General features: G+C 36.0%; 1 protein-coding gene across 2 annotated transcripts in view; it reads right to left on the bottom strand.

Moving 5' to 3' along the window:
- The window catches only part of CRPPA (CDP-L-ribitol pyrophosphorylase A), a 223,251-nt gene that overhangs the window by 139,745 nt on the left and 70,814 nt on the right, over positions 1-12,692 (bottom strand). For both annotated transcript variants that reach the window (XM_019659886.1, XM_019659887.1), the window contains one exon: positions 8,859-8,904. In XM_019659886.1, coding sequence (XP_019515431.1) covers positions 8,859-8,904 — 46 coding nt within the window. The remainder of the gene's footprint in view (positions 1-8,858; positions 8,905-12,692) is intronic.

The following is a 12,692-nucleotide window of genomic DNA, read 5'->3' as shown; positions in this document are numbered from 1 at the left end:
GTTAAGAGCTCGCTCAAGAGGGAGAGCTCTGAGCAACAGCAGTTCGAGCCCCAGCCCGAGCTGAACAGCGGCTGAGCTGCCAACAGGTGGCAGGATGGCTCAGCTAAAAATAAATAAATAAATATATACATACATATATACATACATACATACATACATACATACATACATACTAAAAAAAATAAAAAGGGAGGATATCTTCACCCTCTCTTACATTAGAAGACCCCTTTTCTGCTCCTCTGGTCAGAATCAGGGGGCTTCTCATAGAACTCTGTCCACTGCAATGTCCATTTCTGGATTTTGGGCTGCTTTGGACGCAGGTCAAGATATAGCATGAGAAAAAAATGGAAAAAGTCACCGCCAATTAGGTAGTATTTCAAATTCAGGTCAGATTCATTAATCTATCAGCTACTACTGAGAATCCTCAAATAGTTGTTCTGTGTATTCTGTTCAGGTTTGATAGCCTCGCTCAGTGGAAAAAACAGGGTGGAGTTTTCTTGTTCCATCGTACCCAGAGTCAGAACCCTGCTTATGTCTTTTTACATAAGAACAAGTCTGATAAAAAAAATCTATGCCTAAATAAATACAACAGAACACATTTCATAAATATGTTTAAAGCTTCTAGGTGAAAATATTACATTGTAGTTACATTGGCAGCATTTTCCTTTCCTTAATGGTACAAAAATAATATCACTTCTTACAATCAATGACACCTTAGAGTCAAGAAACATGGTGGAAATGAAGTACCCTTTCTGTGCCTCCCTAATCACACAGGCTCGCATGCGGCTGACAGCTGCTTCTCTATCAGAACAACATTATCCATGTTACACCAAAACAGTAGGGACAATCTAAACTTTTGAATTTAAAAATCAAAGTCACACTGTCTCATTTGCATACTTACATTAATCAGACATGAGTTAAGACTACTCCTAAATCAGATACTTAGATAAGACATGGCGCTTACCATAACAGTCTCAGCTGGTTCACTGGTCCACAATGTACTAGAGAAGACAACACACCACCAATTTATCATTCACCGAAGCACATAAGAATATAAAATAGAGGGGACAACTTCTCAGAGGGGATGCTGTCCTTTTGTGCAGGACTCTTCAATACTACCAAATATATACTATTAGTTCAAGGGGAAGAAGTGAGAGAAGACGTGGAGGTTCTATTAACAGAAGATGCTCCTCTGCCTCTCCTTATTTCTTGCTCTCCAAGGAACTGATAGTGGTAAAGAGGCAGGAACATTATCAGAATTCCAGCGGTCTACCCTGGAGCGAGCATCAATAGACTCCTAGCATGATATCTAAAATGTCAACGTTTGATTGTGTCACAGCACATCTGTCATACTCTTGAAATTCTCTCAAGTTTCAATCAAGGTTTTTTTTGTTTTTTTTTTTGTTTTAGTTTCAGGTGTACAAAACAATGCAATAGTTATCCTTTTCATCCCTCACAAAGTGACAAGCCCCCTCCCCATTCCACTGCCCCCTAACCCCCAATATCATACATATCCATTACAATTCCATTGACTCCATTCCCACACTGTACTCCACATCCCATGACTATATGTATATAAAGTTATAGTTGACATACAATATTATTCTATATCAGCTTCAAATGTACAGTGCAATCAACTTGTAAGTACAATGGAATTTCTTCAGAGCTTTCAACCCCCTAGTTTCAATCTAAAGTGCTTTGCAATCTAAAGTTTAGCCACCTTTGGTTAGGATATATGGTTTAGCAAGATATACGAGTATTCGCATACAATGTGTTTTCACAGGTGTTTAATTTTAGTGTTATTCTACCTTGATCCTTTATAGGCAATAGGAGGTATAATGTATAAATCTGCAAGTTTCTGAATGAGACCAAAACCTAATTTATAATATAGTCATCCTTTAAAAGTTCCTCAACTTGTCCTTGAACATTGGATCTCTTGGTATACATAAAGTATACTGTCTTCCTTCAAGAGTTAGAAAATAGATACAATTTGGGGTCTTTTCATTTAACTTCACAAAATGGTAATATGTACAATTTTCAGTATGCACAGCTTCCTCTTCACCATCTGACAGACCCATTGACACATTAGTAAGAAACAGACTATCTAGACATATGCCTCCATCAGTGAGTCATCAGGAGGGACTCATGAGAACTCAGGATGGTGTTTCTATTTTACAAGAAACTTTCAAATACCATGGCGGAGAGACACAGCCACAATTTTAGTGTTCTTAGGTAAACAAGAAACAACTGTATCAAATCCAACAGTAATCATTTCCAAAAGATGTTTCAAGCCTTAATCCATTCAAAGTGAGGGCAGTTATCTTCTATTCTCCTATGGCGTTCCTTGAATCAAAAGCCAATCTTAAGAGTCTGCCTTCTGTCTCACATAAAAGATTTTAAAGTAATATTACACAGAATCAAAACTGTTGAGCCTTGAAGTCCCTGTCTCAGTATCATCTGTAGAAAGATGACTGAGGTTCCTCTGAGCACCTTAATAGAGGAAGCTATTAAAACAGGAAGGGGGATGGCAGGCAGTCAATCAAGGAAAAGCAGCCACCAAGCCATGCCAACAGGACAGGTGGGCAACAGGGACAGTAAATAGAGATTCACAAGAAAACCAGACATACCCACGGTAAAAGGTCAAAGTTGACTTCTGAGAAGTTAGCTCTTATTGTTGACTGTACATGTTTCAACTGGAGGACAGTGGTACACAGGCATATTCTTTTTTAAAAGATGTTTTATATCAGGTCTTAGCCACATGTTTAAATGGTCACTGGATACACGATGTAGTTTCCTACCTTACAACTAAAAGTAAGGAGCCGACATGTGACATCTTGTTTCCTGTACATGTTTTTACATGTAAGCACATTACTGTTTTCCAAATAAATGATGCAGACTTTTTTTTTTCATTTCAAACTATATATTCTTTCTTAGGTAAAAGGGAAATAAATTTGAAAGAAATGCTAGTGACTCATCAGTAGATTTACAAAATCTATTATTGCTTTGAGTATAACGACAGGTTTGGAGTTTATGGTGTTGTGTTTTTGTTTTTGTTTTCCTACCTACATCAGAGTAAAGTGTAGCTGGCTGGCTTTTATCTGTTATCAAGTCTTATTTAGCTAGTGGTGACCTTAGAAGTTTTTGAACATGACAGATTTACTTGACTATATTTGAATTAGCATTTTACTAATGACAAATTAAGAAAATTATAAAATTAAACACAAAAGTGAACTTTACTTTGTCTAATCTTGATCCAAATATTTAATTTTCCAGTTTACATTTTTTTGCAATAAGATTTCAATGAAACCAAACTGCTATTAAATCATATTGCAGTCTTCCTGTTCTTATTAATTAAAGCCTGACGCAAATGTCCTTACAGATTCGCGTAAGATACAGTCACAGTACTATCTTCAAGAGAGTGGAGAACAAACACTATATTATGTACAAAGAAGTTATGGTATTAATGTGAAATTTTGGAAAATGAAGTATCATAGTCAAAAACCAGACATCAAACATTACACTTTCTATGTAAATCTTAGCTGTCACTTTGCATTGTCCAAAAAGCGTGGTTAACATAAATGGCGCCATCAGTGGGCATTTTACAAGAAAAACCTGATGAGGACATACCACAGATACAGAACATTGTCCAGTTACAGATGTAGAAACCCTGATTTAAAGTTTCTCATCTTTTCAATTTGATTAAAAAGATTCAAAAACATTTTTTACTTAAAATTCCATGACTTTAAGTAAAAATATTAAAGGATCACTAAAAAATTAAGGCATTAGTTTCTTGACATGTATAAAACATACACTGTAACATGAGTCTTCCTAATTCTCAGTAACATTGAAATCAATTTTATTCACATGTGATTTTATTTTATTCCTTTCAGACAGAGCCAATTTAAAAGTATATTCAGCTACTTTCAATGTATAAGCACAAAAGGATTCAATTGCTTGTCTACTGGTTTAATTAAAAAAAAAACAAACTGTATGAAACACAAAAAGGCAGGCAAATGGGGACTTACAGCTAGACTGTTCATAAATACTTAACATTGAAACCAATCACTTGTTTCACTGATGTTGAAAATAAAAATGTATTTTCAGAATACAGTCTAAATTTAAGAACCAACAGGAGATGTTGTATTTCTGAGGAATCAAAGCCAATTCATTTCCTTAAAAAAAAAAAAGTTCTAAACAAATAGAAAAAATTAAATAACGACTGAGGAAAGATGAGCTTTGATATGAACATTAATATTTACTATTTTTAACTAACATTAACTAAAGTCAGTAAAAAATAAAATGATTTTCAATTTTAACTATTTTATTTTTCCATTTTGTTATAAACCACCATATAAAAAGAATCAGCATGAGGCTTCTTTTTAGCACAAGTTTACTTAGGTTTGTAATATCATAACCAGGAAAGAAGAAAATACAGTGAGTTTAAAAACACCCTTGAGCCACAAAATTAAATATATTAAAAGATTTGAAGAAGGATGATGGCAGAAAATAAATGCAATCCTTTATTTCAAAGTTCCATAGGTTTCCGTCTTAGAAGAGTATAGTATATTGATCCTTTTGCTGGGGTATGGTCAACATATTAAACCAAATGTGGGTTGGGACTGTTTGCATGGTATATGTAAGTCTAAATAAAGCGTGTTACTGCTGGCATCTGTTATCACTTTAATAGTTTGGGTAGGTTTGAGCATACAGAACAGGCCTGGGTGGGCTCAACTAGCTTGTATGACAAAAGTACAATCCCTCTTTGTTAAGGGGCTGTTTACAAACTTATCAGTCAGCCCAGTGTCTTGTGCCAATTAATCACACTACTCCCTAGAAAAGTTTGTTTTAAATTTCACTCATAGGAGAAGCCTAAAAGGAATAAACATTAGAGAAAAATGACCAAATCTAACTTTCTGCCTCAAAAAAAAAAGGAATATTGATCATGCTTTGTTACATAACAGTAAATTTATGATGAACCGTACATTTTTCAATGCAGACAACTGTATAAAAGATAGATATGAGAGTACTAGACAGAGATGAGCGGTCTAACAATTAGGTTCAAAAACTTGTTGCAACAATGTGGCTAAACTTTTTTCATACCAGAGGGATTATTCATTATGAATTTGCACCAACTGGACAAACAGTTAACCAAGTTTACTATTTGCAACTACTGAAAAGGCTGCGTGAAAAAGTTTGATGACCTGAACTTTTCCCCAACAATTCACGGCTCCTGCATCACGACAATGCACAGTTCACACGGCACTGTCAGTGAGGAGTTTTTAGCCAGTAAACAAATAACTGTATTGGAACACCCTCCCTACTCAACTGATCTGGCCCCTAATGACTTCTTTCTTTACCCAAAGATAAAGGAAATATTGAAAGGAAGACATTTTGATGACATTCAGGACACCAAGGGTAATACACGACAGCTCTGATGGCCACTCCAGGAAAAGAGTTCTAAAATTACTTCGAATGGTGGACTAGGCACTGGCATGGGTGCACAATTCCCCAAGGGGAGTACTTCAAAGGTAACCATAGTGATATTCAGCAATGAGGTATGTAGTTCTTTTGCTAGGATAAGTTAGCGAGCTTAATTGTCCGCCTTCGTAGTCCCATAACTTAAGACCGTTAGATTCTAAAGAAAGAAATGGAGCTGCACCCTTTAACATATCACTCAATTCAATTCAACTCAATGTTAGAGGATACGAAAGAAAAAAAGAATAGATATTTTCCCTTCCTTCAGTGAATCACAATCTAAAAGAGGTTCTCTCCAAGTTATGGGCAATGCTTGAAATCCAAAAATGTCTTAAAATAAACTCTTTAAATTGCTTTCATATATACATTTGGTGGCAAAATCAGTCCTGAACTTGAACTGGCTAGAGGCTCTACAGTCATTATTCTTGCATTGAATGTAAACATCCATGCATTCCAAGTTTCATTATGCGGTGAGGTCCCAAATCCCACTGGTGATGTGACATAATATATGACATAATGTAGTAGCTTTGGAATATACAAAGTATTCCTAGTTCCAAAATACATGTACCACAAGGATTTCATACAAAGGAATCTGAATAATCTCTGCTTAAAGAATAAAAAGGAGAATAGCTATACCAAGAGGTAAACTGCCTAAGGTAAAACCTGTATTGAAGAATGTTTTTCTATGCTTCTTAAATTTGTATTTGCTTAGAATCCTTGAATACTCCATAGTATGGAAACTTTAATATGACTTACATCATTGAGCTCTTGGAGAAGCAAGAAATAACACACAAAAAGCTTTTAAACAATGTCTGGCACTGTTTAAGTACCAATAAATGTTGTGTAATGGAAGTGCCTACAAAAAGACTTTGAACATTTACTAGGAAAAGGCCAACAGGTGAATATGTATCAGATCATTAGTCAGCTATATGCCAGACTATATGTGGGGATTTTATTTTTAAAAATCCAAGAGTTTTCTTTTTCCTATACCCAGAAGTATTTCTACTAGTAGGTCTCAGAGGTAGTATGAGCGCAAGTCATACCTGAGAGGCAGGTAGCAATCTCAGCTGAGCAAATGAGCACTTGAGCTGAGAGAACACAGGAGGACTTCAAGCTCACAGTGCAATAAAGATATGCTTTGGAAAAAAACAAACACTAAAAGACTGTGAAGAGCACTCTAGAGGAATGCTTCTGGAATTTCATGTACAGAAGAATCAGCCAAGTTTTTGTTAAAATGCAGACTTTAATTTAATGTGGTGGGGCCAGACATTCTGCATTCAAGTTCTCAGGTGATCGCCACACAGCTGGTCTAGAGGCCCACTGTGAGAATAGGGTAGCCCCAGAGCAGAGGTCCTCAAAGTGTGCAAACAATAGCAGAATCTCCTAGAAAGTTATTAGAAACGCAAATCCTAGAGCATAAGGAAGCTCTTGGAGATTGTTGACTAAATCAGCTGTTAACATCCAGCCAGACAGATTATTCTCCCTGAGAACAAAAGTAGAATCCTTTCTAAATACTTTAAAAATAAAGGGAGCACACTAGACCATGTGACTTAGATAAGAAAAATGATTCCTCTCTGTAGACAATTTCCAAAACTATAGCCCCTGTGATTACACTTAAAATGTAGGTTTTTATGTGATAAGAAGCCTGCTCTGATAACAAATAGGCACCAGTGTGTAAAATCCTCAGTTGAACCACTGAATAACTGTTCACAAAATAGATCATTCCCATTTTACCTAGGTGAGAGAGATATGACTTTGTAAAGAAACCAAAGTGAGTTTTATATTTCCTTGTGTTGAGAATGTAACACAACCACATCATGGTTTAGCCAACTTCTACAGAGTAATGTTTAAACATCGCCTAGCACATATGTAAATATATGTCAACATTTTGATTTATAACTATATGTGATCTGTTTACACACAGAGACATACAGATACACAAATTACAGTACATTAATGCTTGGAAATACAATATTCTTAAAAGACCAAAAAAAAATTCAGGGTGAACTATAAATATAAAATGTCATGACCAGAGAAAAGATTTCAGCTTTCTAAATGTGAAGCCAATTGATAGTTAAATAGGTTTCCCCCAAATTTTAAAATTAGCTGATGCGTGCATAATTCAGATTCAGTGTTTCTTTTCAACTTTGAAGTTTGAATTCCAAATTCACCTATCAATCAAAACTTGGACATGTAATTCTGTCCCTAATCTATCTTTGAAGGAGTCAGTTACTAACACCGTAAGGCACCATACTTGCTTCAGAATTGGGGGTAGAGCCCTCTGATTTTTGCTAGGACCATATACAGAGGACGCCAAAAACATGTATACACATTTTAAGAAAGGAAAACTATTAAAATGGTAATACTCAATATATACCGATAACAAAAGATGAATACAAGTCACATTTGACTTCTGCAATTACAAGGGTACTCAAAGTGGTTACCATCAGCATTCAGACACTTCTGACTATGGCAAACTACTGCTTGAGCAACGTTGACCAAAATGTCCACTTGTATACATTTTTTTGGCACCCCCAGTATTTGTCAGGAGACATTTGATGGTCACGTGGGGGGTGGGGTGAGAGTACTTCTGGCTTCTAGTGAGCAGAGGCTAGGCATGCTGCTCAATAGCCTACAATGCAGGAAACAGTCCCCTCAACAAAGAATTACCCAGCCTGAAATGCCAGTAGTACCAAGGTGAAGAAACCCTGACTTAAGCAATGGATGCTGCGAAATACACAGAATGAATGTCCCATGTGTGTCGATTATTACATTCCTAGCACAGTGTTAAGCACAGTAATAAATAGTTGCTGATTATTAAATAAACTGCCTCCATGTATCTGGGATCTTAGAGTCATAGTGATGAAAACAGTGAGATAAGGGTTATTACCTATGTAATATCCAAAATTACAAAACAAAATTACAGTCATTGTCATAACCAATAAGGAATTAAAAAATCATTTGGTCCACTTTATTCTTGGGAAAAAAAAAATTTTATACGGAAGGTGCTATCTAATGTACCAATACGAGTGAAGGAGGAAGGGGGGGGGCATTCAGTCCTCTTAATAGTAAAAGTAAAATATAATATCTTTATACATTTATTGAAATACACTTTTACTTCTGATAGTGCCAGTATCCCATACTTTTCTCAAACAAAGCATTTCCTTTATAAAAAGTAAAACCAATATAACATAAATCATAATATTTCACAAGCAGGAAATAAAACAAAACATAATTATTTTTCAAAAAAGAAAATCACAGACTTCCATGGCCTACAGGCATTCATACTTCTGAGGATTCTGGGACTTAACAAGTCATGAGAAATTCTGAACTGGCTTACGTTTTTGAAACACAAGAGCTAAGAGTAACAAGGCCAAACGTACCCTTAATAATCGATTCAGCAGCATACAGATCTCGTTTGTAGGTCACCTAAAGGACAGATAAACCTCATTAGACTTAACAGAGCAGGAAGGAATGCGAAAGCAATATAATTATGCCCCCAAGGAAATTCTTGATTCTGGGGAAACTATAAACACGTAATACTGACAATTTCTAAATTATAGCAACATCAGCACATTCAAAATAATGGATTCTATTTCTACAAATGGTTGAAGATTTGTTTTTAACATCTTTAAATAAACTGACATATTATATGGCAGCATTTACCAAAATCTTATTAATGTAACTGAAGTGCTATGTCAAAGAAAATGTGGTAGTGTTTAAAAGTATTAGCATTATTGCTTAATAGGAAGGTTTTATGTAGAAAGGAAGGAAAGGTAAGTATAACAAAAATCACCAAATTTCATTTCTAGTTAACTAGATATCTGAAATCAGGACTTAATATTTGCAATTTAAGTGAGAAAATGCTTTTTTTCTATAATTCTCTGCTGTGTAGGTTAAACTTGGGAAGACGGCTAATTGCTATAATTCCTTTTTTATCCCTTCCTGCTTTCTTTGAGGGGTAATACTGCTGCATTCCAAATTAAAATAGAATTGTGCAAATACTTTTTTTTTCAAATAAATCTTGATGGGTTTCTAAAGTTAAGGAAAACTTGGTCTCAAATACTAAAATGTTTTTTTTCTAGCATATTTGCAAGACTTAAAATTTTTGGATCAGAGTCACTTTTAAATAAAATATATTTTTTTATTACCTAAAGGTCCTTTCTCCACTCGTATTAAATTATTAACTGTATAAACAAGAAAGACTCATACATTTCCCATTTTTTCTTGTACGCTGTGGATAGCTACCATATACTGATTAAAGCCTTTGATTTTTATTAGTATCTTCTACATAAGCCTTACTGAATACCTCAACTATTGGGTCATCGGGAAAGTCTTGATGTAGTTTTCTATGTTTTTCAAAGCAAAAATGCATTATGACTTTCCCAACAACCCAGTACAATTCTCAAACACTAATTTAATAAATATAAACTACAAAATATTTTTTACAAGCTTGTAAAATTTGTTTTAAACTTGTGTTTAAAACAGCCTTATTAATTTTTTTTTCTTTGTAAATAAAACACTTTACATACATCAGAGGGAACAGTAATGGAAAATGTAGCTCTGAATTGATAAATTACTTTTTCGGTCAAAATCTTATATAATATGGGAAGCTTTTTCTTATTTTTAATTTCAAAAACAGTTTAGTAATCAGTTTTGAAGTTGATTTTCTTCTGTCAGCAAGATCTGCAGTTTTTCTTTGACCGTACACAACACATTATGGAAAACACTTTAAAATAAATAAATAAATAACTCTGTAGAGATGGAAGAGAGCCTCAATCCTCTGATTTCCATGTTTTCACACTGTGCCATTTGAGCCTCAGGGGCCACACGGAGACCAGGGCAGGTGCTCTGTGCAGCTGAGACTCCAAGCCCACATCTGCCACTCAACTAGTTAAGCTCAATTTCTGTCTGTTTTCTTTGATTGTGCTTCTGTGAAATATTTCATGTGAATAAAATGTTTAGCTAACATATAGACATATAGAGATAGGGATAGGGATAGGGATGGAGGGAAGAAGAGAGAGAGAAAGACAGGGAGAGGGAGGGAGAGAGGGAGAGGAGGAGAAGGAGAGAGGGAGAGGAGAGGAAGGGAGGGAAGGAGGGAGAGAGAGAGAGAGATTTTTTCTTTTCAATGAAAGAGAAACCTGAAACTGAGAGCCACAGAGATAATTGTCCTCCAACTCCTAGAGCAGGGCTCTCTCAACTACCTCAAGATGAGTTCCAGAAAACACTGTTACACTTACTTTTTGTTGTTCCATCTCTGTTGACACTCAACACCATAAATTATAGACTTTTCAGAGCCAAGTCCACTTGGCCACCATCTTATATAAGTCACACTATACTTAACTGTTCTCCCATCTTTTACCTTATGAGAAAATGAGTATGTAACTCCAATAATTAAAGGCCAGAAAATCTTAAATTTTAAAGATATAAAATGTTTATTAAGTACAAATTTAGATTGGGGGTGATTTATTATATTTATTTCCATTTCATAAATTATATCTATGTAGAAAATATTCTTTCCTCTAGACTGCATAACTAGATGAAAACCTCTAAAAAGAAACAATGCCACCATATTTTATTTTTGAGGTTAAAAAGCAAAAAGTGAGACTATTTTGTTTCTTTTGTTCTTAACAAAGATGCTAAAATACTTGGATCTAAAAAGTCAGCCTCAAAAAATAGAAATCTTCAAAAGTCAGCCATTCCAATAATGGTGTGATGATTCAAACACTTCAGAAACTCCTTCTGAAGAAGCATTTTCAGACAATGGGACACAGTTAAATTTCTTAAATAACTGGTTATAAATCTTTGATAAATCTTTCATGCCTTGATGATGGTTTTCACAATTTAGAAACAAGAAGTCTGTTCAATTTAGAAAAAAAAGTCTGTATGTGTAGTAAGTGACCAAGTATTTAATTATATTGGGACAAAACCTACAAATTAAATAAATGGAAGTTTTTCTGTAAACCAGATGAAATTTCACCAAAGTTAGTATGTACCCAATAAGGCCTGGCAAGGCACCACCACTCAGGGAAATCACAAGAGCTGATCCCTCTCCCTGGGAGGCGGTCCTGTACTCCTCTATGCTTGGTCACCATTTAGCAAAGGGTGCTGGTTATTATTCATGGGGATGTCCTCTACTCTCCATGGTGATTTGGAAGAAAAAAAAAAGTTTCCTCCAGGCCCCAGTAGAGCTTTGGTTTAAAAGCAATTTTAATACTTTTTATCCTTACAAAATGGTAAGGCCACAAATTAAATTAGAAGCCTATACTAAAGACAGCTCGATGCCATCAAAAGAGGTTAAATAGGGTTAAATAAATATCTAGGAAAACATCAAGAATATAAAGGTAGGAAGGTGATGAGACTGGAGGCAGAAGAAGGAATGAGGGAACCTGGAACAACTGTAATATTTGCACTCAAAATCATTTCATCTCATTCAACAGAAGAAATGTGGTGCCCAAAGAAACATCTCGTCACTGTCACGTGAAAGACTTTTTGCCCAATCCACTGCGTTACATGCCCCTTTGGACTCCAAGATCCCGTTGAGGCACATCATTATTCAAACATCCTTCAAAAGAGTGGGGATTCCCCTCGCCCTCCCAGTTTGGAAAGTAATACTAGGAAGGTGACCCTTCTGGGACTAAGACCATGTCGCCCTGTGGCATGTGTACTCATTTCCTACGGCTGCCCAAACAACTGCACACTGGATGGCTTAAAACAACAGAAATGTATTCTCTCGTAGCACTGGAGGCTAGAAGTTTGAAATCCAGGTGTCTGCAGGGCCTTTCCCCCCTTGGGAGTGTTTAGAGAAGAATCCATTCTGGCCTTGTCTTAGCTTCTTGTGGTTGTTGGCCATACTTTGCTCTGCTTTGCCTGTAGATGGATCACTCTGTTCTCTGCCTCCATCATCACTGGCTTCTTCCATTATCTGTGTCTGGATCTCCTCTCCTATTCTCATAGGCTGGATTTAGGGCCTGCTCTACACCAGTATGACCTCATCTTAACTTGATTAGATCGGCAAAGACTTTTCAAAGTCACATTCACGGGTGCCAGGGATGAGGACTTCTGGTGGGGACCAATTCAACCCACAACAGCACGCATGAAAATGATGCCACAGGGGAACGAAGAGAAGCACTGGGAACGGGCAGTCGGTGCCTCAGTGCACTGGCATTTATTGTACATAAAAGGGAAGCAGAGGGCCAAGCTGTGAGTGCTAA

The sequence above is a fragment of the Hipposideros armiger genome, unplaced genomic scaffold (assembly GCF_001890085.2).
Source record: "Hipposideros armiger isolate ML-2016 unplaced genomic scaffold, ASM189008v1 scaffold_305, whole genome shotgun sequence".
Lineage (NCBI taxonomy): Eukaryota > Metazoa > Chordata > Mammalia > Chiroptera > Hipposideridae > Hipposideros > Hipposideros armiger.
The sequence above is the reverse complement of the archived record's forward strand: the minus strand, read 5'-3'. Positions and strand labels throughout refer to the sequence as shown.